We start from the raw sequence: 27,735 nt of genomic DNA on the forward strand, positions 1-27,735 counted from the left end.
TGGGGACACCTGGCCCTGTTTGGGAATTTCAGTGTATTTCAACACAGGAGGTAAATGATGGACAAAGCCCAAGAAACAGCATTGAATTCCTGTGACCAGGTTTAAAAGGCTGTGAAACCTGGTAAAACTTTCTTTTTAATTTTCTTTTCTTTCTTTCTTTAAGGTTTTGGTTTCCATAAAGCACTTGGGATGTAAAGTTTGGGATAACTGATTTAACCATGCACCTTTTCTCACCTATCAGCCCAGTTCTTCCTGTCCTCTTCTCCTGTGTCCAGGGATCTCAGTCCCTGCTGGGTACCTCCTATTAGTTAACATTAAATCATGTATTTCTATTTATGTGATACTAATCCTGGCTTGGTGCCTACCCTACATTCTTAATTCTTTGCAACTGATAACATTTTATGCACATATATTTATTTTTTAATACTCTATTACAAAACAAATAAAAAAGGGTGCTAGTGATATAGCAGAAAATAAAATAAATATCAATGACATCATTATATTTAATGTTTTGGCTTTACTTTTCATACACTTGTAATAACTGCCATTTTAATGACCTGTTATTTTCAGAAGCAACTATCAGATCAGATGTGATTTTGAAAAAACAGTGTAATTTTCCAGAGTAATTTGTTTGGGGTAATAGTAGGAAATAATGCACTTAATGATTTTGCATATTTTACTTTTACAGCTCTTCTTAAACAGGAGTTACCTGGAGCTCAGTCTTTGAGCAGCTCTCAGTAGCCCAGGGCTGCTGCTGGTTTGGGAAGTTTTGTGTCCAGACTGAATTTCTTCATCCCTTAGAGTTGACAGAAAGTTTCTTTTCCTGCCAGGAAAATTCAGTGTAAATCCAGCAGTTTGTGGTGACAAGCAGAGGCTCTGCAGGGCTGGGATGAGACCTTTGATGCTGTCAGGATGTCTGTGAATTGTCCCTGTTCATGGGCACTCATTGGTGTACCACGGGCATCTCAGACACACAGTGAGATCAGGAGGTGATATATTTAGAACAGGTAAAAAGTAAAAATATCTCCAGGGTTTGACTGGGCTGCACAGCCCATGGTGAGATGTGAGAGCCAAGCAAGGAGCTCACAGGGGGCTGGAACAGGAGCAGGGTCCCAGCAGCACAGCTCTGTGCTGGCAGCCTCCAAAATGGTTCATTTTTTGTGTTTCAGCTTAAAACCTCTGGTAATAAGCACATCTAATCTCTGTCTGGGCTTCCCAATTTCTGCAGCTGGTCAGTGCTGGGGATGGGAGGTGTGGGTGCCTCTGGCTGATTGCTGAGATGTCACTCAGGCCATGGCTCAGGTGTGATGTCACCTCTTTGTTTTTGGCTGTTTCACAGCAGAGAGTGAATATTGTGCTGGTTGTGTGCCCTCATTGCAACAACCCTGAGATAAATTCTTTACAAAGGAAACAGTTCAGCAGGGGGAATTCTGTCCATGTCAAGCTTTTCCAGGGTTCAATCCTTCTGTACAATCCCTCTTTGCTCTAGAGCGGGCAGATCTCTGTAGGTGATGCTCCACAAACCCAGCACAGCACCTTATCAACACAAAATCCTGCCCTGCTCAGCCCAAACTCTCCCAGCTGCAGCAGGGAGAGGATGCAACACACTCCCTCACTGCCCTCAGAGCAGCACCTCAAACCAGCCTCATCTTCCCTTCTCATCCCTGTGTTTGTTATGGGAACCAGGTATCATCATTTTAATTCTTGCTATGGCCTGTGAAAGACCATAAACATTTAACAGACACATAAACACTGACTTTCACTTTTTTACTGTGCCACAGCTGGACTGGCCCCGCTGCCTGGCATCCCCCAGGTCAGCACTGTGGACATGAGGGATCAAACAGCACCAGTCTCAAAAAGGTCAGAGCAGCCTGGGTTGTCATCCTCTCCCTTGGAATATATGAGGTGTTACAATTCCCACTGCATGTTTTCCTGCCTTAGGTTGGGGCAAGAGGAAGAAATGGCATAGAATAAATCCCTTGGGAAGAGAGTTGTGGTGATGGGGATTGAATCAGGCACAACTGAACTCATCCCTTTTACCACTCCTGTGCCCACAAGAATTAGCAACAGCTCAGAGAGGTGGATGTGTTTTCTGTAGGAAATAAGGAAAAAACTCTCAAGTATTTTCTGCTAAAAGAATTGTTTGGTATTCTTTGTTCGATGTCCTTTATATTGGACAAAGCAGCAAAAAAGGATTTTATCATCAAGGATGAAGGATGTTACAGAGCAGGAAATGTTCGCAGCGAGTTTGACACTTGGAGTTCATCTAAACTGGTGTGCAGCACAGGAAATGGGCATAAAGCTGGGCAGAGGTTGGTTTTTAACCTGGATTTAGGATGGAGGTCCTGCAACAAGGCAGAGTTTAGTTTTTAACCTGGATTTAGGATGGAGGCCTGTAAGGGGTGCTCTCTCTCACTGGGCTGGGTTGGAATTGCTCCAGCACTGTTTCTGTCCAAGGAATGGCATCCAGAGAGATTCCACAGGGAAGGAAAATCCTGCATGGATGTGGGATGTGCAGGTTGCTGTGCCCTGAACACCCAGCCCCAGGGAGTCAGAGGCAGGAGAGCAGATCACAGGGAGGGCAGCCCAGGAGCTTTCCCAGCATCTGTTGTGCTCATCTGCATCCCATCCTGGGATGGCTGGGAAGGGGCCACGATTTTCCCAGGTCCAGCTGAGACAGCTCCAAGTGATGCTTTACCACAAAGGTTCTCCACCACAGAGAACTGGGAACTGAGAAAAACTCAGAGTTTGTCATTTTCTCGTGCACCATCCGAGAAATCTTTGAACTGGGCTTTGTACTTGAAATCTAATCCTGTTATAAATATCTTACTATGCAACTGCATGTTTTTCTGAGCAAACCACTGCCAGCCACATCACCATGCATTCATTTCTGCAGAGATCTTGTTACAAAGGCAGATTTTCTGAGGCTCTACTACAGCTTTACTACACTATGAAGAACATACGAGAGCAAACCCCACACCATTCCATTTTCCAGTAGAAACTCCTCCTGGCTGAATAACTGGGAGTGTGTTGCATCCTCTCCCTGCTGCAGCTGGGAGAGTTTGGGCTGAGCAGGGCAGGATTTTGTGTTGATAAGGTGCTGTGCTGGGTTTGTGTAGCATCACCTACAGAGATCTGCCCGCTCTAGTGCAAAGCAGGATTGTACAGAAGAATTCCAAGCTTGCAAAAGCTTGACATGGACAGAATTCCCCCTGCTGAACTGTTTCCTTCGTGAAGAATTTATATCAAAGATAATAAAGTTTTAAATCAATAGTCTGAACGTATGCAGAGCTATAATCTTTGTAGATTTGGTAATCCCCCGTGACATTTACAGGACAGTTTCCGCAAACTCAGAATTCCAGAGCTGAATTAGCATTTCTGAGGTGTAGGAGATCCCCTGTGTCCATGTGATGTGTGTGGAGCAGCAAAGAATCATAAACTCACGTCTGACAGTGTTTGTATTTAAGCTTTAGCAACTCCATTTCAAGATTTAAGGTGGAAAAAAGAAGGCTGTGGCTGATTTTCCCTGTCTGGGAGTGTTTTCTGGCAGGATTTTGATTTTTCCCTGTCTCCCCCAGCCGTGTGGAGCCTTGGGAAGCCCGGCACAAGGCCAGCCCTGCTTTGCCCCTGTAACTCACAGAATTTGTGCCACGGAGTCGGACCCCCAGCACCTGCTGGGCGCCTTTCAAGCTGCTTTAACTGGATCACAAGTTCCCAACTGTAGATAGATGTAACAGAGACTAATCCCATAATCTGGACAGAAGTACAAGCCCTGGATGGGGAGCAGCTCATGTTACCTCCAGTTGCCCTTCAGTGATGGCAGGGGAGCTCAGACACTCTCATCTCCCCCAGCCACTTTTTGGTGAGTAAGGTCTGTGGGCTGATTTGAATTGATTTGATTTGATTTGATTTGATATGATTTGATTTTTCCTTCTCGAAGTCTGAAGATGAATATGCAAAACAAAACTTCATGCTTTGGCCAAATAGGAAAACAACTTGGGTTCAGAAATGGTGCTTCTATGCTGGGTAAATATTATTTGTACTCGAGGCACAGAAGTCAAGGACCGGCATCATTAAAAAAAAAATAAAATAAAATCCAGTGACGGAATAATGGAGCAGCATTTTGTCTAAACAACACCAGGGGTGGGGAGAGCTGCTGCCCAGCTTTTCCCAGTCCCTGTTTGAAATATCCCCGTTTTCAAAGGTCCTTCAGCAGCCCCCAGCTCCTCGGCGTGGTGCTCTGTGCCAGCAGAGCATCGATCAGGAGCCGCCGAGCCCAGAGCTGCCGGTCGATGGCTCCGCAAACCCAGAGCTCCCAGAAATGAGATTTACCACTGGCTTTTTAACTTCTTGTTGACAGGCTCTCGCCAGCGACAGCTCTTCCTCGCTCTCCTCTTTCTCTCCCATTCCAAGATTTAATACTGTTTTACCACTCTAATTAAGGACGCGATTCTACAAATATTTGCAAGCTGCCGAGGCGCTCGCTGGGAACCGGGAGCCGCGGATCCACCCACAGATCCCATCTCAGGCGTGTGCAAGCCATCCCCACTCCCATCCCCACCACCAAAATGGGACTTTTAAATCCTTTTGCTTGTCCTGCTTTCCCAAGTCTTTCAAACTTAACCCAAAAGCCACTTGGGGTGAGATTTCCTATACTGCTCTTCAGCATAGAAGCCTGGCTTTCTTTCCATGACATAAACCAAAAACTTCTTTACTTTGGTCCTTCCCATCTCTTACAGTGTTAACAAAAATAGATGCTTATTGCTTTAATAAAGGTTTTGATTTGGAAATTATTTACCATTTAGACTTTGTATGCTCTAATTGCTTTTGATTCTTTGGAATATCTCTAATGCAAAGCAGCTGAAATACTGAGGTTTAAAAATGGGCTCTTGCACATTTGAAGTAAATTTTATCCTGCAATCAGTCATAAAGATCTTAACTGCAGCTATCACATATCCTAAATATGTAATTGCTGTGGAGCCTTTCCAGTCTATTGGTTACAGGATGCTGGAAAAAGGGGAAACTGAGTACAAATGCAGGCCCTGATGTCTGTGGGTATTTTGGGGGGATATTGAGCGGATTGGTCACCTGCCTGAAACACTGTATTCCTATTTTTTCCTAGGATGGAACCCTGGAATTCAATTGTGCAAAGATTAATTAATAACTCCATTTGCATGGTGAGCTCACTGATTGCTCTGGTGAGTAAACAATTAATTTTTTCTGGGTTTTGGGATCAGGGCATCCACCCCCAGCCCCTTGTGCTCCTGGGGGAAGGACTGAGGTTTTAAATGTGCCTCCATCCACATGTGGATCTGCCCTAAAATCAGTGGTGGTTTTGGTACATGGATGCAGCCCAAGAGGACCAGGTTGCTTTCATCTGTTCTGCCTGAACCTAGTGAATCAATACCTAAAAATACAGACAAAAAAATCTTGAAATATTTGATTCTGAGAGATTTTTAAAACATCTTGGTCAAAAGCAGCCTAGGTAGGGATTGACTGGTTCATATTTTGAATGATCTGTAGTGACCAACCTAAAGTGAAATGGCATCTCTTCTTGCTTCTAGCAATTTTTTTGCTTTCAAGAGAACCCTCATGTCCTGGCCATCTTTAAAAAGCACAGCTTACAAATATTGAAAACTTAACTCAAAGGAAGCCTCTGGTTGTTTTTTTTTTTTTTTTTCCAGTATAACATGAAAAGCATGGAAGATTCAGCCCCAAAAATTGCTAAAGATGTTTAACACTCACCATTAAAATCACAAAAATGGTGCAATTTATTGTCATCAGAGAAACATTTTCTTTCAGCCCTTTTTTTAAAGGATTGTGTGAGATATTTACATACTAAATTAATATGAATGGCTGCTAAGCACACACCAAAATTCTTCCAGCTGGGAGAAACGGGTGTGCAAAGGCCAGGCCACTTGGGTTCTTGAGGAGAGCAGAGGGAGAAGCTCCCCCAAGCCCAGAGGCTGCTGAGATGGAGCTTGGGGGTGGGTAGCTTACATAAACCCTGGATGTGCTCGTTCTGCAGCTACTTTTTTATAACAAAGCCCAAATTTGGAGTCTCTCATTCTTATGATTCTACCCCGTGCTTCTCTCCACCCCCTCCTGAGTTATTTTTTTTTTAAAATCCCTAAATTCAGAAGGTAACTGTGAAGCTGAAGTTTCTCTTTCCATGCCCTTGGTTTGGTGGGACTTTGGGATGCTGAGCTCCTCCCTGATGGGCTCAGCACCCCGAGGGCTCCCCACGCTCACCACGGATGATGGGCAGCGAAGAAGACAACAGTGATCTGTACTTAACATTAGGTGGCACAAAAGAGTTTCCTTTTGCTCGCAGGAACATTGAAATCGATGGGCAATAACCAGCAGAGATTTTCTTTTCTTTAGACGAAATTCTCCTATTTTCTCCAGCTTTCCAGCAGCCTTTGAAGTGCTTCTGTTTATAAACTTACTTGATTTCGTCTTTCATTGCATCTCTTTTGTCTCAACCTAATTTGTTTTAAAATAAGACATAACCCAGCCCTCGCTGTGGTTGTATTTACAGAGCAGCCAAAGGGCTCTAAAACGGGCTAATTTCAGTGAAACGCCTTCTGTCCCTCTTCCAAACCTTCCAAACCAAGGCTGCCTTGAGGAGCTTTGCCTCCCTGGGCCCACCGTGAGCATGCAGGGCTGGCTTTAACCTGGAGCTTTAACCTGGAGCTTTAACCTGAAGCTTTAACCTGGAGCTTCTCCTCAGCTGGGGCTGTTTACAAACCACGGCTCTTTACTCCTGCTTTGGTCCCCACGCCACATTCATCCTGTTCCCGGAGCTGACTGAAAAATCGGGCTTTTGGGGGTTATATTTCCTTCTGCCGCTGCTGTAATCCTCCTGGAGAGAGAGCTGGAGGTCGTGGTCCCTCTGCGGAGCCACCCGGGCTGTGCTGCCCAGCGCAGGGGCAGCGCAGGCCCGTTGCCCCCAAGGCCGCGGTGCTGCAGCTCACAGAGATTTACCAATGGAATAAATCAGTTTTATGGTTCAGAAACAATGCAGGGCCCACTGTTCACATCCCAAATCCCTCTCGCTCCCAGGTGCAGGAGGGGTGCAGTGCTGGCAGTGCAGTGGGAAGGCGCCTGTCCACTCGCGTGCTGCTGCTGCTTATTGAAGACGAGAGCTCTCTCCCTGCTCGGGCCGCTTCTCAGGATTCCTAAAGGTAATTTTTTTCCCCCCTACACTGCTGGCAGAAGGGTTGGGTATTGTTTTCTCCGAGGTTCGGCTTCAGAAAGGGGGACAAGAAAAAAAAATAAAAAAATAAAAGCCCGTTTCGCTGGCGATCCCTTGAAGTTTTTGCTGCTTCCCTGCCTCCCCCTGCACCCACCGGAGTTCCCCGTTGCCGTGGGCTGTGATGAAGCGGTATTGTTCCTCCGCACGCTGCCCTCCCCGCCGGGGGAGCGGCCCGGGGCGGGGACGGGGCTCGGCCGCGGCCCCTCCGCCGCTGCCGGCGGCGGCCCGGGCCCGGTGGGCGGAGGGACGGGCGGAACAAAAGGAACTCGCCCGGTGCCCCGCTCGCCGCCGCCCGGGGCCGGCACCCGGCGTGCCCGGGACGCGCAGCGCTGCCGGTACACACAGAGCGCGGCCAGCACGGGCACACGCCGCCCTGCCCCGCCGAAGCCGCACGGACCCTTCTGCCGCCCCAAAAGCCATTTCTGTCCGCCCCAAAGGCGCGGCAGGTGCCGGGATCGGCCCCTGCAGCCCCCCCGGCCGTGCCCGGGGCTGGGGGGCCGGAGGAGCCCCCGCGGCCCGGCTCGGCCAGCGCACAAACCACGCACCCGCAGGTTTCCAGCTATTTTGTTTTTCTTTCGTAAAAATGTTTATTTAAACCTTTTGGGTTTTTTTAATTATTTTTTTTTCCTTTTACAACAATAAAATATTGCGTCAATATAAACCCCTTGACTAAAACTGGTCGACAACCAAACGTTACAGCCACTCGTGTGTTTCGTTATTATTTTTATCCGACACCCATTTAGGCTTCGTTTTTTTTTTTTTGTTGTTTCTTTCTGAAACGTTTTTTTTCTCTCTCTTTTTTTTTAAACATAATGCGGAATTTATTGAAAATAAATAATTGTTGGCAACTGCAATAGGCAATTTTGGATAAAATAGTTGAAAAAAGCAACCTTTAATGAAAATAGCGTTTATTATACATCAGTTACTAAATGAATAAACTAAATGATCTTTCTTTAAATTAATAACTTCCAAAAAACGTTTAATATACAAAACTGTACAGTTATAAAGTTGGCAGAAATAGGCAGGTCCTCAGTGTCGAGTTATTTTTTTTTTTCTTTTTCTCTTAATTTCTTTTTTTTCCCCTATTTTCTTTTTTTTTTTTTTTTAAGCGCTTACTGAAAAATACTTGAAAAATATAAATGTCGAAAGGAAAAAATCTGGAGGAGGGGAAAGGGGGGGAAGGAGAGCAGAGGAGAGGGAAGGAGGAGGAGGGGGATGCTGTGCGGGAGCTGCGGAGCGGGGACCGGCCCGGCCCTCGGGGGGCCGCGGGTGCAGCCCCGGGAGCGGGGGGGGGAGCCCGGCCCTGCCCGGCGGCCCCGGGGGTGCGCACACGCACACGGACCCCTCGCGGGTGGGTGCGCGGCCACCGCACCCCCCGCCCTTGGGGACAGCGCAGCCCCGGGCTGGGAGGGACAGGGGGAGAGGGGGCGGCTGCAGCTCAGCACTTCCCTGCGCCCGAAAAACGGCGTTTGCATTTTAGGGACTTTGTTTTGGTGGTCGAGGGTTTGTTTTTTTGTTGCCTGGTTTGTTTGGTTTTTTTTCCTCCCTGTTTTGTTTTGTCGGTGATTATTATGATTATATTTTTTTTCTTTCCCTCCCCCCCGCCCTCTCCCCTAGAAAAGCTTTTCCACAAATCCAGCATCTCCCTGCGACGCGGAAAGAAGCTCAGCGTGAACCAAATGCGGGCGTTTTCTGTCCTCTTCCCTCCCTCCCTTCCTCCCTCCCCCCGACACCTCATTCCTCTTCACTATCGAAACAAAATACAGAGAAACCGATTTCCGAAGCGAAAGCGCAGAAGGATAAAGGTGTTTTACTACAGACCTCTCAGTCTGGCGCTGATTAAAAAGCCCAACTCATCTTCGGAAAGAAAAAAGACTGGCAAATGCCACGGGTTTGGTTGTGATGCTTAATTTCGGGTAAATCTCCTAGAAATAATTATTTCATATATATATATATATATATAATTTTTTTTCCTTGTGAGAAGAAGGGAGGGGGGAAGAGGTCAGGCTTGTGACCCGACCGTTTTACGGTGTTGGGAAGTTCTTGAAAAGGAAGAAAAAAGCTGCAACAAATAAGCCCGTTCTTGACATCGGTGCGGGGCTCCGCGGGGCTCCGCGGGCGCGGAGGGAGCCCCATCTCCTCGGGGGGGTGAGGAAGGGCCGCGGCCGCCCTGCCCCGGCCCCGCTGCGTGACATTGCCGGTGCTTGGGGAAGGGAGGAACGTTTGGACTGCTCAATTCGATACAAATTAGGTCACAAATATTGTGTACAGTTTGTAGTAAAACACCTCAGACATTTAAAAACGCTATATAAGTCTTTAAAAATGCAAAACTAGTCTATTGTAAAACAGATTCACCTGAAATACAGCTGATATAACCAAGGCGCTGGAAGGTTATTCATAGGCACACATCTGTCTTTCCTTTTCTGTCGTTTTTTCGTTCTTTTTTTTTTATTTTCTATTTTTCCGTGGGTTTTCCATTTTTTTCCGTTTTTTTTTCTTCCTTTTTGTTTGGGTTCTGTTTTGCGGTGGGGTTGGTGGATTTTTTTTTTTTTTTTTTGTGTGTGTGTGTCTTTTTTTTGTTTGTTTTTTTTTTTTTTTTTCCCTTCGTCCTAGCGGAGACCGAAAACAAACCTCGTCTGCGAGTAAACACCGTGTGTGACCAGCGGAAAGGTCGGAGAGAGGAAAAAAAAAAATATTGCCGAGGCGGCGGCGGGCGGGGACCCCCTCGCCGCGTCTCCCGAAAGCATAAGTTAAAGCCCATAGCGGGCAGTCCCGGGATGCAGCCCGCGGTCAGAGGTCGTGGCAGGCCGTGTCCGTTTTCACGCCGTGCGAGTACACGTCGTGCTGCGGCTGCTCGCCCGGAGGGGTCATGCGCTTCTCCTTCTGCCGCCGGTTGCAGAACCAGACCCGCACCACCTCCTTCTCCAGCTGCAGGCTGTCCGCCAGCGAGGAGATCTCCTGGGCGGCCGGCTTGGGGCACTTGAGGAAGTGCGTCTCCAGCACGCCCTTGACACTCACCTCGATGGAGGTCCGCTTCTTCCTCTTCCTCCCCTGCGCCGCGATCTTGTCGATGCTCGTGGGGCTGCCGGTGGAGGAGTCGGCCTCCTCCAGCCACTTGTTCAGCAGCGGCTTCAGCTTGCACATGTTCTTGAAGCTGAGCTGCAGGGCCTCGAAGCGGCAGATGGTGGTCTGCGAGAAGACGTTGCCGTACAGGGTGCCCAGCGCCAGCCCCACGTCGGCCTGGGTAAAGCCCAGCTTGATGCGGCGCTGCTTGAACTGCTTGGCGAACTGCTCCAGCTCGTCCGAGGTCGGCGTCTCCTCGTCCGAGTGGTCCTGGCAGTGGTGGCCGCCCAGCTCGCCGTGCTCGCCGCCGGCCTCTCCGCGCAGCCCCGGGTGCAAGCCCTGGCCGGCGGCGGCGGCGGGCGGCGGGGTGAGCCCGCCGTGCTCCAGCATGCCGCCCACCGCGAACCCGCCCTGCGAGTACACGCTCAGGGGCTGCCCGGCGGCGGCGGCGGCGGCGGCGGGGGGGGGCGGCCAGCGAGGCGCTGTGCGCCGGGCTGGCGCCCCAGGCGCTGGGGTGGTTGGCGTGGGGCGAGTGGTGGGAGACGTGGGGCGAGCGGTGGTGGATGATGGCGCCCAGCTGCAGGTCCTCGCGGCCCGGCTTCACGTCGGGCTGCTCCAGCGGGCCGCCCGCCAGCGCCGCGGGCCAGGGCGCGCCGTCGCTCAGGCTGGTCACCCAGTGATGCCCCAGCGGGTGCCCATTGCCGGGGACGCCCTGCAGGTACTCGCTCTGCAGCAGCTTCTGCGGGCTGCGGAACGGGCTGCCCTGCTGCATGCCCGCGCCCTCGGCGTGGGCGAGCGCGCCGGCGCCCAGCAGGCCGTAGGGGTTGGAGGCGGCTGTGGCCATGGCCGCGGCAGCCCCACGAGTTATACTGTGCCGCCGCCGCCGCGCCAGCCTTTGACATCCACCGGCACGGCGGCCCGGCGGCGGCCGCGCCGCGACTGGCACCCGCGCCGGCCAATGGGGCCGCGCCGCCGGCCGAGCCGACCAATGGGCGCGGCGCGGGGGCGGGGCGGGCCGCTGCGGGGCGGGGGCCGCGGGGCCGCGCGGGCGCGAGGCAGGAAGTGAATCACTCCGCCGGCACCGGGGGCCGGGCGCGAGGCGGCCCCGCCGCTTAACTCCTTCCGCGCCGGGCGGCGAGCGGCGCGGCCCGCGGGGGGGCTCGGCTCGAACGGGGAGCGCCTGGGCACGGGGGGGGGCGCGGGGGGCACGGCTTAAATGGGGAGCGATTAGCGGCGGGCAGAGGTTAAACGGCGGCGCCCCGGCGGCAGCCCCGCGGGACCACCCCGGCGCTGCCGCCGCCCGCCGGTCCGGGCGCGCTCCGGGTGCGCGGCGCCCGCTCCGCTCCGCTCCTCCCCCCCGGTGCGGCTGCCCCGAGCCGCGCGTCCCCGCCTGCCCCGGGCCGTGCGGCGCTGCCGCGCTCGGTCGGCAGGAAAAAAACAAAAAACCAAAAAAATGGAGAAAAGCCCCAAATAATAAAAAACAGCCCCCAAAAAAGGAGCTTCCCGGCCTCGCCGCCGGTAAATCCCGGTGGATGCTCCTCAAAGTTGGCAGCGCGGTGCGCTGCGCGCCTGGCAGGCGGGCTGCGCGGCGAAACCGGGAAAAAGGCAGGAAAACGGGGGGAAAAAAGTGAGAAAAGGGAAAAGAATGGGGGGAAATCGCGTGCGGTCCCCGGGACCCCCCCGCGGGAGGAGCGGGGGGAGCTCGGAGCCCCCCGGCTCGCCCGGGCCCGGCGGGCAGAGCTCCGCAGCCGCGGAGCCCCGGCGGGGCGGGCGGAGGCGCAGCCCCGGGACCCCCGGGCCGCTGCCGAGTTCCAAAATGACCTTTCCTGCATCGTTTTGGAGGTAACCGAGCTGCGTAATTATATTTGCACTTCCAGAAGACTGCATCAGAGTCCCCTTATTGGTTTGAAATTCCATTAAATATATTGCAAGAGCTCCTAGGTTAAGCTTGATTTAAATTTGCATACATTTTCATATATTTAGCAGAAATAAAAGAAGGCTTGCAGCTACCAGAAAGTCATTAAGGCATTAGTTTCTCTGAGAAGACAGATCTGAAGAAAATTCAAGAAAATGAGAAAATAGATCTAAATAAGGTGAGCGCTCCTCTGGTTCCTTCCGAGCCGGGTCCCATCGCTTTCCTCATTATAATAATAATAATCACAATAATTTCTCGCCGGGGCAGCGTGTGTGAGAGGGGTAGAGGCAGGGCTGGGCGGTGAGGAGCGCAGCGGGCTGGGGCAAATCGCGATATATCGGCGACTCTGCGGGTCCCCGCCGGGCGAGCGCAGCGCTGCGCGCCCGCGGGGGTGCGGCCGGGGCGGGGGGGGGGCGGCTCGGAAAATAAATCAGAAATAAGGAAAAGTACATGGAAGAGTGAAGTTTGCGGGTGGCGGCGGGGGGAGGCGTGCGGGGGGGTCAGCGGGAGGCCCGGGAGCCGGGAATGTCCCCGCTGGAGCCGCGGTCCCGGCGCGGGGCGGTGCGGGCGGTGCGGGGCGCGCAGCTCCGCGGCCGAGCCGCGGGGGCGGGCAGGGGAGATACAGCAGCAGCCTCTTCCTCGTTGGTGTTTTTAGCGTTTCCTTTTTATTTTTTCCCCTTTCCTTTTTTTTTTTTTTTTTTTCTTCCCCCCTCTTCTTTCCTTTTTTTTTTTTTTTTCCCACTCTCCGCCTTCACAAACTCCTCGAAATAAACATCACCGCAGCCCGCGGAGGAAAAAAAAGAAAAGAAAAAAATAAACCACCAACACCCCCCCCCCCAACAACATCAAATCCGCACTGTATAAAAACGTAACTAAATTATTTAAAATTAATTTGCACTTTAACTTCCGAAACAATTTTTCAAATCCCATTGCCCGTGAAAATAGATGTTCAGATCCGCCGTTTAATTAAGGCAGAGTCTCTGGCAGGGAAATAAAACCCCGAACGTCCCATTTTAATCTTTGCTGCAAATGTAGCTAAGGCAGAGCCCGGCTCTGCTCCTGCCGAGGCGGCTCTCACCTCGCCTATAGCAGAGTATGGTGGATTTTATAGTGTTTTTATCTGCATATAGTTAAATCTTCTTGCTGTTCTAACTAATCTGCTGGAGAGGGTTTCTTTAGCTCTTTCCTGTCAGTCTAACTTCCCAAGTGTAACAGATGCCGCTCTCAAGCGGTCCTTTCTGCTGCTTTTCTTTATTCAGCCTCGCATTTTTCTCCCCATGATCTGGGTTTCCATAGAGAGAGGAATAAAAGGGGGACCATGGCCACAAATCCCCTGCCCCATGCAGAATAAAAGAGCCTTATTCAATAGCCGACCCCGTCTGGACATGGGAGAAAAATAAGTACATGCAAAGCTACTGTTGCAAGAATTTGTAACTTATTTTTCATAGACCGAAACCCAATAAAGTTTTTTTTTTTTTTTTTAATTAAAAAAAAATATTAAAAAAAGTTTTTGGGTTCGGACTGTGCGCTGAAGCCCTTTGGCTCTGGGTGCCCCCGCCCCGGAGGGACCCGCGTTTCCTCAGCAAATAACTCGCTTTAATATCTATTTTTTCTGCTAAATCTTTGGCGTGAAAAAGCTCGCACAATAGCTGGAGGCAGCCACCGTCCTGGGGCAGCGAGAAGTCGCTATAGAGAGCGCCCCGCTTTGAAGTGCGGGAGCCGCGATTGTGTCGGGTGCCCCTGGCACAGGCGGCACCGGGGCTCTCCGGGGTCACCGGCTGCTGCCTCGGCCGTGGCCGTCCCCTCGGTGGCGGCGGCGGTGTCACCCCCGCGTGGGGCAGGGCTGGCTGTCCCCTCTCCAGCTCCTTTCGGGACTCCTCTCGGGATGCGCTCGTTGCCCACCGGCTCGAGGTTGGGACCTGAACCCACCAACGCGGTTTTTATCGCGACAGAGCTGATTTTATTCTAGTTAACAGATTTTTATTTTTTTTTTCCTCCCCACTCCTCTCATTGTTCATCCGCGGGAGGAGAAGGAGAGAGAGGGAAGGGAAAAAAAAAAAAAGGGTCTAAAAGGGGTTCGTTTTGATTGTGTTTAATACAGCATGAAGCTCGGAGCGGTAAGCTGTGCCTCGGTGTCGTGACCTCTATATTGAAAACTTCACCTTCAACACAAGTTCACTTTAGAGACAGGACGAGTTAGATTGCGCTTGGTGGGAACAAGTGCAAATTTAAAAACAGAGTCAATCATAAGGGGGGTGGGGGCTGGGAAAGGGCAATTTAACCGTTTCTGGAGCCAGGAGTTAAGGTTTGCATTGTGTACATCCAGGCGCTGGGGCTCCTGCTGAAGCCCAGCCGCCCATCAGCGCTGAGAAAGCGGCTCCTGGAGCTCCGGAGAGGCTTTGGGAACACCTAACCAGCGTGGGGGAAGCTTAGGAAGCAAAAAGGAATTTACAGAGTATTAGCAGAAATTAGCCAATACCGACACAAGCTCAATTAGTTCTTTTTTTTTTTTTTTTTTTTTTTTTTTTTTTTTTTGGTCTCTGTTGGCTGCTCTTGAACGTGAGTAAATGCTGTGCAGGGAGAGAGGAGGGAGAGAGCCACACAGCCATCTCCGAGCCACAGCCAGGAGATGGACTGACAGATTGCAAATTAAACTAGCCCTAATGTACGAATGAATGCGGCCCCCCCCCAAATCTCTCCCAGCACCAGCCCGGCAGCAAAGAGCCCGGCACGGAGGGAGCGTGGCTGCGGCTGGGCTGGTCCAGGGAGGGACAATAAAGCCAATCCCGGGCAGGAAAAATCACAAGGTAAATAGTATTTGTATTCTAACTGCTGCGATTTCCGAAGCGGTTTGGGCGACTCCTTGCTCCTCTGCTCGAATCGCCTGTTATTGTTGTTATTATTATTATTATCATTAATATCTTTTTTTCCACGTTGTTGATGTTTGAAAAATGTACTTGCTGCGGGGTAAAAAACCCACAAATGTCGTTCATTCGTGCACTACCCCGTCATGTTCAGGTCACTGCTGGTTTTCAGCTGGGTCGGGTTTAGGAGGTCTTGTCTCCAACATTTGGTTGACGGAGCAAAAACAAAAAAACCGTAAATATTCCGGGAAGTCTCTCCAAAGCTCACATTTTTTTTTTGCTGCGGGAGCGGTCTCGCCGTCTATGAAATCCACGAGCCGGGGCTCGTTGTGCTCGGTGGGGAAGGGCGGACGGGGCGAGGCAGCGGGGCAGGGCTGCGGCCCCGCTCCCGTGCCCCGCTCGGGCGGAGCGCGGCGGCTCCGGGGGTCACGGCGGGAGTTAACGGACCCCCAGCAACGCCGGTCCCTTCCCTTTTACGCAGGCACTGTCCTCACCGTGCCATTCAGACCGCCGTGATGACAAGAACGCGCTGGTTTCATCCCGGACCGAAATCCCGTGGTTTTTTGGTCGTTGGTTGTGTTTTGTTGTTGTTATTTTATTATTATTATTATTATTATTATTTTCCGGTGAAGCTTCTCCCAGCGAACGGGGGGATGCGGTCAGAGACGGGCACCCCCAGCTCCTGCCACCCCAGAGGCCGTCCCGCCTGTGCTTTAGAAATAATCCAAATACAATTCCCGAACGGACAGAATTCTGCTCAGACATGTTTTAAGGAGGATGGGTTGGATTTGAGCACTAACTGGCTGGCTAGTTAACCTCTGCTGACTAATGAGACATTGAAGACAAATCGCTCTGTTCCTTGGATGACAAATACCTGCGCTGCTGTTTGCTAGCTTACCGAGCAGTTTCCATGTGGGGTTCGGGTTCGTGTGTTGTGTTTCCCCTTTCATTTATTTATTATTTATTTATTTAACTAGACGCTTTTCCAGCTGTAGCAGTCGGCGTGCAAAGCATCCAGCGATGCTCCTGATCTCGCAGAGGGATTGAAACGCCTCCTGCATTTTGAAGCGCCTCGTCATGCCTAGATTTACGTTTATAAATACGTAGATGCTGCTGCTAATTCTTGGTTTTCTCACAGACTTTCGTGAGTTTACGGCTCGGTGCAAAGTTTCCTCCCCGCTCCCTTCAGATCGCGCCAACCAAAGCTGTTAGAAAAATGAACTTTCAGGCCAGGCTGCGTTGCTAAAAGGTGTTCCCTTCGTGACTCGAGCTCGGGCAGTGCGGGATGGTGATGGTGGGGCAGGCTGGGTGTCGTTCGCTCACGTGGCCCCCCCCAAAAAATCCCCAGCAGCCCCTGCCGAAGCTCCATGCGCTCCATCCCAGCGTGTGCGGTTCCCTGGCACCTCCTGGCAGATTTTTTCTCTGCCCCCCGCCCAGCAGAGCGGCGGTGAAAGGCTCTGGGGGCTGCAGCATCCCTTCCCCGCCGTGCCCTGCCCGTGGCGCGGGGTCCCGGGGGGAGAAGTTCAGGGGGAGGCGGGCGGGCGATAAATCACCGGGAGCGCACACGGGAGAGTCGCCATCAAAGCGGGGGAGACAGCCCTGGGCTGCGAGAAATAAATGGGAATAAATCAAAGTAGGGGCTGCCCGGGCCAGGGGGTGCCCGGGGCCCGCCCCGCTCCGCCCGGGAGCGCCGGAGCGGAGACGGGCAAAGGCGCTCTGCAAACTTTTAATGAAATCACCGGTGGTATCGATTCTTGTGGTTTTTTTTTACCGTGCTTCAGACATTGGAAAGTGTCCCCCTGGGGATGGGGGAGGGGGCAGGAGGCAGCGGTGCAACGCGAGCTGTATTGGATATTGAGTTATTTCATATTTTAGAAAATCAACGGCGTCTCTGAGGGTCCTCCAGGGAGGAAAGGACTCCGGGGCGGGCTTGAGCCAACCCAGAGAGCTGGGGTTGAGCCATGCAGGTATCAGTTTGCAGTCCCTTCGTGGAGCTCTAGGGGCCCGTGTTATCCCCGCACTCCCCTGATGGAGAACCCCGGGAGAGTCCGCTCTCCCCCTCGGACAGCACGTTCTCCAAGTGCCACATCCCAGCATTTCCCATTCGCCTCTTCTCCAAACTGTTTAGAAATTACTAGTAGCGGATAAGTAAATTGCAAGTAAACCTAGTGAATTAGGATGATTCTCTATCAGTTTAATTTATGTTTTATAGTTAGTTTAGCCTTCTGATTTGATTGCCTTAGTAATGTGAATTGCCTACAGCTGCTGATGATACAGCTTTAATTCTGTTTTAAAGGTCATGTAAACATGTGCCTGTAGCATAAGGAATGCAAATTCAATTCCCTTTTAATGCTTCCTCACATTCACTTCACAGCCTTCACCTAGAAAATTAGCAGGATTTAATAGGGAGCCGTGTGGCTGTTGTGATTCCATTAAAGCCCCTCTCCCCCCAGGCGTGGCTCCCCGGCCCACCCCACGCCCGTGAGGCGGACACGGAGGCGCTCCCCACGCCCGTTTTGGTGGAAACCGAGGCATTTTCCGCCCGGGCACGGACTCATCCCTTCACCTGGCAGCTTTATCCGCAGGTAACTGTCCCAGGGCTGGAGAACCCGGCGGCGCCGGGAATTCCCCCTCCGAGGAGCCAGAGCATCCCCCAGGTGTAACCTCTGCGTAAGGCTGTAGTACAGCCGCGTGTTCCTTACGTCACGGCGACAGACGGTGCTGGCAAAGGGGAAAATGGATAAAAATCCTTCTTTTGGGCCGAGGTGGGCTCTCCGCATCAGCAGGAGGAGAAGCTGCGCCGCGATGCCAAGGTGATAGGTGTAAATGCGAGGCGCCTGCGCCTTGTAGACGGGCATTTTCGAATTAATTTTTGAACACAGCCAGCTCTGAGTTCATCAGAGATTGCTTCACCCTACTGCACGGATAAAGAAAAAAAAATGGTAGAGCCAGAAAAAAATTTATTATACCACTGTCTTCCCCTTGGTTCAAAGGGTTTTAGCGAAGTTGCTGGGAAGTTTCGCCTTTGAACGGGCGGGCTCTAACGAGCGGGGAAGAGCGTCAAAAAAAGCCACTCAGGAGTCGCTTTGAAAAGGGAGCGGTCTGTCTGTGCAAAGCGAGCCGGGGCGAGAGGCGAGGGCAGGGACCCGGCAGCGCCCGGGGAGCCCGCACCGGGACCGAGCAGCGGGACCGGGCACCGGGGCAGCGCAGGGACCGGCCCCGGCAGCCCGCGGGCTCCCGCGCGGGGACAGCGGTGTCGCAGGAGGTACCCCACAGCCCCTTTGGTCACGGGGTGTTTTTCTGCGCTCAGGGGGGTCCTCTGTGTTACCCCAAACACTTTCCGTCCGTCCGCAGGATGCGGCAGCATCCTCACCTCTTCTTCATCTCCAGCACCCCTGCCTTCATCCCGTCACCTGTGCCAACACCCTGCCTTCATCCCGTCACCTGTGCCAACACCCCTGCCTTCATCCCATCACCTGTGCCAACACCCTGCCTTCATCCCATCACCTGTGCCAGCACCTCTGCCTTCATCCCGTCACCTGTGCCAGCACCTCTGCCTTCATCCCATCACCTGTGTCTCCCCCCAGCTTCACCCCATCACCTGCACCTTCCCACCAGCATTCCTACAGCTGCCTTCATCCCCATCACCCCCGTGTCCCTCTGTCTTCATCCCCATCACCCCCGTGTCCCTCTGTCTTCATCCCCATCACCCCTGCTTCCCCAGTCTTCATCCCCACTCCTCTGCATCCCCACCCCTGCCTGTGCCAGGCCCTGCTGGGCCACCCCGCTCCCCACGGGCTGTGGAAATGGTTCAGCTGCCCTCAGGTGCCCCCCGGAGGCCCAAGGAGCCGCGGTGCTGAGGGCACCTGCCCCCGCTCCTTGCAGTGGCAGCGAGGAGCCCCCCCCGTGCCCGTCTCTTCCTTGGCAAAAAAAATGAGCGTTTTTTTAGGAAAATCTGAATACTTGTAGTAACAGCTCATTGGTGATTCTGCTAATGTTGCACACCTCATTAAATAGCCCCAAACACAAGGAGGTTTAAATGACTTTATTGAATTAAAAATAGCATAGGAAATCACCTATGGTACTTTCATCAAATAATTACTGTAAACTCTATACATACAGCGAGAGATCCCTTTTAACAAATCTATTCCTAAAACACGGGGGGGTTCTGCTTAATGGCTGAAATAACTTAGAGCAGCACAACCCGCTTGAAACATTGAGCCACACTCGGGCACTTCCTAATATGTTCCTGTGTGTTTCCCTGAGTGTTTTTCTTCCTTATCTTTTTTATATCTGAAGTTCTATTCCCCTCCTCTACTCCATGTATTTGATCATTTTTTCAAGTCCCTTGGCTGAACCAATCTCTTTTCATGCAGAGGATAAAAAGAGAAAAACTTCAAAGTAGGTTCAGGTAATTAACAGCTGAGGGGAATATAATCTAAACCATAGGCCCTGCTTTGCACCCAGGTCTGCTTTCAGAGCCAGCCGGCAAGGGAGTGCCTATTCCCCATAGCATCCAAATCTGCTTCCTCTGAACAGCTTTGCCAGGCCTCCAGTTATCACATCTGCATTTCAAACACCATGTCTCTGGCATTAATTATTAATTAGCCTACAGTCACCCCAGAGGATTTAAGTTCCAGCCTGCACATACTTATTCATTGACCTCTATCTTAGTTTTTGTTGGAAAAAAACCCACTAGAATGCTTAATAATTTCCTTTCTCTCAGACCCTCTGTTCCAGTTTCGTGGCAGGGAAACAGTATATTTTGAGATGGAAAATCACAGGGTTGTCTAGAAATTTGTTTAGAGCAAAACGCTATGTCAAGAGTTTGAACAAACCATTTCAAAAGATTTAGAAGGAGTTTTGCTGGAGCATTTTTACCTTTGACAAATGAATTTATGGATTTCCCAGAACTGAGAGATGGTGGAGACGAATGCAAGGCGGTTTGGCTCAGCGTGGAGCAGTTCTCCGTGCGCGCTTTAAAAATACAAACTGGATTTAATTACTGGGTAGCACATTTAGAGCATCAAACCAAGGCAAACGTTTATGTGAAAGCTCTGGGGTTACCCTGCTATTGACACTGGTAAGAAGGAAAATAAAAATTGCAAGGCACAGGAGTGCTTGGGCATTAAATCTGAGCTCTGTCCTCAGGAATATGGAGCTTTTGTATCAGTCCCAAGGTAGTTTGGAAGAGCTCCTTAGCCTTTAGAATAAGTACATGTCTCACTGCTGCTTTCTTTGCCATTTTGTATCTTGAGATTAAGGTTCCAGAAGTAAAAATATCAGAGAAATCAGGTAGAAACTGAGTTATATGATTCTCTTTTTTCTCAAAACTCCATGAAATCCAAAGTACTTGCTTGGAGTTTGGATGAGCTGTTTATTGAACACTCCCTTTTGTCAATGGATTTTAATGCTACAATATCCCACACCTCTGATGAGGCCTCTTTTAATTCCTCATGCAATTATCCCTAGATAAACTTTTTAAAATGTCGCCGTGGTTTCTCGTTTTTATTTGTGGTGGTGCTATCTGAAATAATCACTGAAACATGAAATATTTCTGCACTTTGCTTCCCAAGGAAGTGTTTAGTCTGTAATCATGAGGTCAGACTGGTTGACTTCTGTGCCAGCCTAGAATTGATTTTTGAAAACGTTTAATCTGTGCCTAAGACTCTTTGAATTCCTGTTTAGTGGAGGATATGGAAAAGAGCTCTGAGACACAAACATTTGTACTTAAACTGCCGGGCTATCTCGGGAAACAAAAATGCGTTTTTCCAAAATTGCAGCTAAACCAACCCTTTTGGAAAATCACAAGCTTGTGCTGAAATGAGCACCTGAAAATAGATGTAGGGGCCAAAACCGTTGACTTCCATGAGGGATCTCTCTCCTCAACCTCCCTGAGAGTTTTGAGGAGTTGGTTTGTTGCTGCTCTTTTATTATTTACATGTTTTACGAGTAGATCTGGGGAGCGTTCAGCATTCAGTAATAACTATTTTTTCCTCTGCTTCAAATATTTGGAATATTTCTTACATTCAATTCAAACAGCAAAAAGTGCCTGTATTTCACAAGGAAAAGAGGAACAGGCAATACTTCAAATTCAATTTCCAGGAAGATGGTTCCCATTTATAAAACAACAGATTGTATCTTGGTGCTGAAGAGGGAGGTAGATCCAGACTATTTTAATGAGACATCCAGGACCTTTTAATCACTTCTGCAGTGATACTAATACCAGTAATAACAGTGATAATGGAAAAAAAAACCCTGGTGTGAAACCAGGGCTGGAATCTGTTCTCGGTAAATGTCAGAATGTTTCTGAAATTAAAACTTAGTGTTAATGTAGCTCTGTTCCATATGAATATTAAAGAGGAATTGGGACTAAATTTCTTCCACAGCAGAGTGAGATGTTGTTTTAGAAAACAGCCACATGGTAGCTCGATCTGCAGGGATGGATCTGGGGTGGTTTTGGGGGGTGGCTGAGGGCGAGGGCAGCTGGGCTGGGTTTGAGCCCTCTGCTGCTGTCTCCTCCTCCTGCCTTTTGTTTACATTTATTGCCATTTATTAACCAGGTCCTTGGGATAAAGGTTCCATGCCCCAAGATTGGAAAACTGTTACCAGTGCTGTTAAATTACATTTCTGTGTGGTTGTAGAGCCAGGAGTGAGGAAAGCATGAATGTACAGATACAGTGGGTTTGACATGTTGTGAAATATTTGTACTGTTCATGTTAGGAGAGATGAATTTCTGTAAGAAGCCTATTTTATGCTTCATTTTATATATATTTGCATTTATAGCTTTCTGTTAAAGCTTAAATATTTTACTCTGTTGGTGAGATCTAACCCTTGGCAAGTCTGGAAATGCTTTGACCTCCATTCTTATTACACCCTTCACTTTTTTTTCATTTAAAATAACACCTGCAATAGTTTTCCAGCCGTGCCTGACATCCACCAAGGACTGAGCTGGAGCTGCATTTTGTATTTCAAATGTTTCACACAAACATGTTTGGAATTCAGATTTGGAGGGTTGCAGATCACTTTTTATGTAGAGAAGCCACTTGGGTAATTCTGATTTTCAATTACTTGAAGAGTGATTATGGCAAAAGACTGTTGATTCCTTGCGTGTTTGGGGTCCGTGGGCATCTCTTGATGAAACCCTGGATGCAGTTTGAGGGAGGCTTTGCCACCCGTGCACTTGGAGGTGGGAACAAAGCTCTGGTAGAAGGGGTGGGTGAGGTGGAGAGCTCTGCAGATGTTGCTGTGTCAGCAGAAATGGGGTTAGGTCAGATTAGAGGAGCATGTGGGGCTGGACCTTGAGCTGACATCACTGCACAGGGTGGTGCTGAAATGTGGGGAGCCAGGCTGGGGTACAGGAGCAGAGGATGCGTGCAGTGTCACCAAAGGCTGCACGAGTGACATCAGAATGGTTTTGGGTGATGTCTGAAGTAATCAAAGCCTCTGGAAGATCCTTGTCCTCCTCGGTGGCTGTGCCTGGCAATGAACACGCCCTGGCTGTGCAGCACGTACAAAACTGATGTGATGAGGGTGGGAGCAGGGAGGATCCATGAAGAGCCAGCAGATTCCTGTGCCCAGAGGTGCCACAGATCCTCAGCTGTGGCACAGCAGCGGGCGGGTGGGCGCTTTGGCATGGTGACCACCAGCCAGGTATTTCTGTACTCAGCCTGAGCCCATCCTGAACTTGCTGTTTCCCTGACTACAACCTGACCATGCCTGTCCTCCTAAACTTTCCTTTCAGCCACATCAGCCCTAAAGCCCCCAAAATGTAACATCCTCAGAGCCCTGGCTGCCCCTGCCTGGCACCTCATTGCGTGCAGCAACCCCGGCGTGTTTCAGCTCTTCCAAGGCAGGGGAGGGCTCAGGCTGAGCCTGGCAGGAGCCAGCCCACAGCCCCTGCTCGTGGCCACGGCCCCAGCTCGGAGCCACCTGTGGAGGGTTTGTGGGTGGCTCCTGCCAGGCAGCCCCTGGCACAGCCGGGCACATCCAGCCCCTGAGCCACCACCTCCACCTGGAGCCCCCACGCTGGGCTGGGCACTGGGCTCCTTGGCAGTGCCCCTGTGCAAAGTTTTGAAGACTTTTTAGAGTTCCCCATCCTCCCACTTATGTATTTTCCTTTCTTTTTTTCTAATTTATTTCAGTTTCTCTTTCCCTCTCCATGCAAAAATCGCCGGGGCTCCATTTACTGCCCTTGCTGGGAGTTTGCAGTGGAATAAGTGAATGGGGCTAGGTTGAAGGTGAATTGTCACAGTTTGGGTGACTTCAGTCAGCTGGCAGTCCAGCCTATTTGGTTGCAAATAATGTGCTTTCTAAAATAAAACCTTTCATCACCAAAATCATAGAATATTGGAATGGTTTGGGTTGGAAAAGACCTTAAAGATTGTCTCATTCCAACCCCCCTGCCATGGGCAGGGGAAAAAAAAATATGAATAGCCTTTAAAAAACCATTTATATGTGCAATCCAAGTAATAGGGATGATATTTGGGAATTTTTGGCTTTTAGTATCATTGCTGTAAGTTTTGAAATCACAAACCCGGGTGTATGTGTGTGCCATGTAACTGCTACCACCAAATCACATGTAACACTCCATGGTAATTGTGTTCATAATTATGGAGATAATTGAATTTCTGCAATAGTTAAAAACATGCACATAAAAGTCTCTCAAGATTAAATGTTTTAGTTAGGGAAGAACACACTCTTTTGGAATATTGAATAAAACGAAAGCAGTTCTCATATGCAAGTGAGCTTATGACTGATGAAATAACCTCCCCAAACAAACCTTGTCCATGAATGCTGCTCCAAACTGGGGGTCACACAGGAGCCAGGGGTTTTTGCAGTGCTCTAAGAAGGAAAAGCTGTGTGTGTGGAGGTGTTTGTGAGCTGGAGAGCCACGGTGGAGGAGCTGCAGCCTCTGCATCTGCCAGTCTTGGGAGGTATAGGAGTGCTCTAAAAATGCTCTGCTGCCAAATTAGCCCTGCTATTGACAGGGTAATATTGAAACCACGTGTTAGAAAGTCAGATTTTGCTTCAGCGTTTGGAAAGGAGAGGTAGCTCTTTTTTTAAAATTATTTTTATTCTTATTTTGTGATCTCATTGGTGGTTTTGTGCCACTTTGGGCTAACTTAACTCTCTGATTGCACAGAGGAGTCACGAGATATAAAACCACAGAGAATGTGAACCTGTGGGTCTGCTGTCTTTGTCCTGTATGTTATCAACTGGTTTGTCTTCGGAGAGAAAAGAATAAGGGCAAAAATTCCCAATGTGTTTGATATTAAACCTGGATATCTCACCATGGGCAGAGTCATCCTCCTTAAAATGAGAAAAGATTGATAAAACATGTTGGAATTCTCTTCTCTTCTCTTCTCTTCTCTTCTCTTCTCTTCTCTTCTCTTCTCTTCTCTTCTCTTCTCTTCTCTTCTCTTTTCTCTTCTCTCACTAAGAAACAGAACCACTCCTTTTTTTGCCCCCCAGAAAAATAATTTTATAAGGTTACTCATTGCAAGAACAGACAAACATTCTCAACAATGAAATAATACACACTTGTTAAAAACAGCCCCAAATGTCAGCTAGCACAGCCGTGCCCCAGCCCTGTAGGAAATCCAGCTTTAATACCTCTTTTCCAAAGGATCGTGTGTGGAGTTTCATTATTTTCTAGTAAGATTCACAGGAGACTGTTTCTTTTAATATCCTGTTTTTCCTACTGACGAGATTGGCTTGAGTGGGCAAAATATAAAATATTGATAATTAGACCTCAGGTCCCTCATCTTTGGCAGCTGAGAGTTTCCATTCACTGCTCTTTTTGTTAAAAGTTGCCCCGTTCCTTTCGACGACTGGGCTTTTATTTCAAATATTACCGACGTGAGCTGATGGAGTAAAAAAAGATGAAGTCCCCCCAAAGTCCCCCAAAGTGCAGGGGCTTTATTTGTGTGATTTCTGCCTCGGCAGCCCCGCTCCCCTCCCCCAGCAGCACACTACAAAGCGTGTTGTACAGGGACTCCATTAATCCTACATTTCCTAGATGGTATCTGAGGCACAGTGGGTTTCCACAGAAATTAATTTGTCCTGACAACAGGCCTAAAGATTGGAGTCCAGGGATCACTTGGCAAATTCCCTTTAAACTGAGCACAATAATAAACAGAAAGCTGATAACGACAGTTCTGAAAGACCACACAGAGGCCGGAGCCCGAGCCGAGGCGCTCGCCGTGGATCCGCGGATGCCTCCGATAACGGAGCCGGGAGCTTTAACGCCTGATAGGAAAATGAGCCCCTGATTTATGCACACTTTAATATCCCAGCACTGGGCAGGGCTTGCTCCGGCTCCAAAGAGCATTTTTAACTCTTTTCTGGAATCAAAGCCGAAGTTTGAGGCTGATCCGGTTCAGCCCGTTCCTATTTAATTTTTATTTTAACAGCTCTAGGGCTGGTTTTGTGTCTTATTTTAACACAGCCCAAATTTCCTCAGTGCATCTTCCATGTGAAAACATTAGGAAAAGTTGGGCAGCGGGTAAGATTGTGTTTCAAGGAACGAACCAAAAAAAGTTCTCCATCTAAATCTGTTTTCTTTGAGATGTGGTAGCTTAGGGTCCAATCATCTCCTCCGTGGTAATTCCTTCTTAAAGATAGCAAAAAGCATTTTAGACAGAGTTATTGCCCGTTTGCTTGGTTTTATTTATCTTTGCCTTTGCTTCTTTAAATGCTGTTGTTTTCCCAAAGTTAAGGTCTAGAAATATATGCTGATATAGGAAGTGAATAAACAAACATTCAGTGGATATTTTAGAACTTGTCAAGATAAGAGCATTTCAACCCCTGATATTCATTAACATAGAATTTAGAATTTTGATGATAATTAGGATTTGTGGCGTGTCAGGAAAGCTCCGCTAGTTGCATCTCTGAAAAAAGTAATCATAATATTAAGAGTTAGGACTGATAGGGTGATGTTGAGTAAGAGAGATGTTGTGTAACTTTTCACTGTTCAAGCACATGGTATGTAACGATTTCAGCAATGAGTTTAAAAAAGGAGGACCAGCTAAAATGATGTTTATAAAAATAGATTTTATTATTGAAAGGTATCTTGAAATTAAAGGCTAATTTTGTTCTCCATGTCCAAACTATGAAACAGCAGCCTATGAGGCAGAGGGGACTGTGTACCTATAAAAGGATGATCCTAAAGGTCCTTCCCAACCTCAGCCCCTCTGAGATTCCCCAAGGCAGATAGGTATGGCTGTGCACCTGAACAGCAGGGGTCCTGTTTGATCCCTCTTAATGGGGCAGATGTTCCTCTGAGGAGATGAAAACCCAGCACTTGAGATATCCACACTCAGTGATCCTTAAACACCATGCCTGCTCCACAAGCATTCCCCCCCATGGAAGCACTGCTGAGGTGAGCAGTGGTGGGTTGCAGCGGTTGGGTGGTGCCCAGAGGGCAGGAGCAGGTGGGTGCTCCGTGCCCATCCCTCCATCCCTGCTCCCAGAGGGGTGGCAGAGTGCCAGTGGCTGCGTGGTTACGGGCTTGGAATGTCCCTGCCCTTGCCGTTTGCCACGCAGAGGGTTTATAAATAAAAAAGTTCTGCCTCACGTGCTTTTCCAGCACAGCCAATGCCCAAACTACCCCTGACTTTGATAAAGGCAGCCCAGGATTCGTTAGGTAAGAGCTTAACGAGCTGAGAGCTGGGACTGCGTCATGCTGGCAGAGCGGGGTGTTTGCACCCCACCTCCCTGCTGAGAAATAAACCCTTTCACTTTCAGTATTGCCTCCAAATTAGTTTGTACACTACAAATTAATCAATTACTGCCACCCTATTTTGGAGATGAAATTCGGGCCGAGCAGGGCAATTTGTATTTGTCACACTTAAGGGACTCTATTGTACGAAAGGCAGAGGATTTGAGAACAACTGGGTTTAAAGCTGTCGAGCTCCCCTTCCTAGAGCCTGCTGCAGCAGCAAATTGACTGGCTGTGCCTCTCAGTTCTGCAAAAGAACAAACCCAAAAACTCCCCTCCACTTTTTATATCAAAACCACTCTGTGCATTCCAGTGTACGAGCTATTAGTTTTTTTGAATTTGGATCAAATCAGGCATTTTTCCCCCAGCAAATAGTCCTCCAGTGTGCTTTATGCATTTGATTCAAAGGCCTGTGTATTATTTGATGTTCTTAGGAGATAAACAATAAACTTTTGAATATGTTTTTTCCATTTGAATACAAGCCTAGGGATGCTTCACCCTGCATCCTAAAGCCTGATTTCCCCTGGGACTCATTATCATGCAGCTCACATGTTCAGTCACCTACACTGTTGAACTTACTATCAAATAACCTTCGAAATGTTACTAGTTATTACGTGTCAGAGGGCAGATTTATGATAAACTAACTTTGAAACAAAATAATGAATTCTCAGCGTTCTGTTTCCAGCAGCATTTCTAGTAATTTGGCCGGATTTAAATTTTAAAACAGTAAGTTGCCTTTTTCTCTTATTCTGTCATATAAAACAGCTCCCTCCCCTCATGAAATTTCTCCCTCCTTAAATATGGTTTACGAGGATTTGAGCAGTGCCTATAAAGAATAAAAATGAGAACATTTGTCTGGGAGCTACCAAACTGCCCACTGGAGTTCATTTGTGATTAAACTTTCAGAGCTTTC

The 27,735-nt window shown here is 49.3% G+C and overlaps 1 protein-coding gene and 1 long non-coding RNA gene across 11 annotated transcripts in view; one reads left to right on the top strand and one right to left on the bottom strand.

Moving 5' to 3' along the window:
- Positions 1-9,848: 9,848 nt before the first annotated feature.
- On the bottom strand, positions 9,849-11,259 carry POU3F4 (POU class 3 homeobox 4). Its single transcript, XM_038123165.1, is given in 2 exon segments — positions 9,849-10,783; positions 10,785-11,259. Coding segments are annotated over 2 exon segments (1,116 nt in total). The 5' UTR covers positions 11,166-11,259; the 3' UTR covers positions 9,849-10,048.
- Positions 11,260-11,546: 287 nt separating this feature from the next.
- Positions 11,547-27,735, top strand: part of LOC119695000 — an 86,419-nt gene continuing 70,230 nt past the window's right edge. For 7 of the 10 annotated variants that reach the window (XR_005255024.1, XR_005255027.1, XR_005255028.1 and 4 more), the window contains exon 1: positions 11,547-12,414. This is a non-coding gene — a long non-coding RNA (uncharacterized LOC119695000). Of the gene's footprint in view, positions 12,415-13,089; positions 15,044-17,553; positions 17,686-27,735 lie in introns of those variants that run through there. The other 3 variants (XR_005255032.1, XR_005255025.1, XR_005255031.1) reach the window with 3 other exon arrangements.

The sequence above is a fragment of the Motacilla alba genome, chromosome 4A (genome assembly GCF_015832195.1).
Source record: "Motacilla alba alba isolate MOTALB_02 chromosome 4A, Motacilla_alba_V1.0_pri, whole genome shotgun sequence".
Lineage (NCBI taxonomy): Eukaryota > Metazoa > Chordata > Aves > Passeriformes > Motacillidae > Motacilla > Motacilla alba.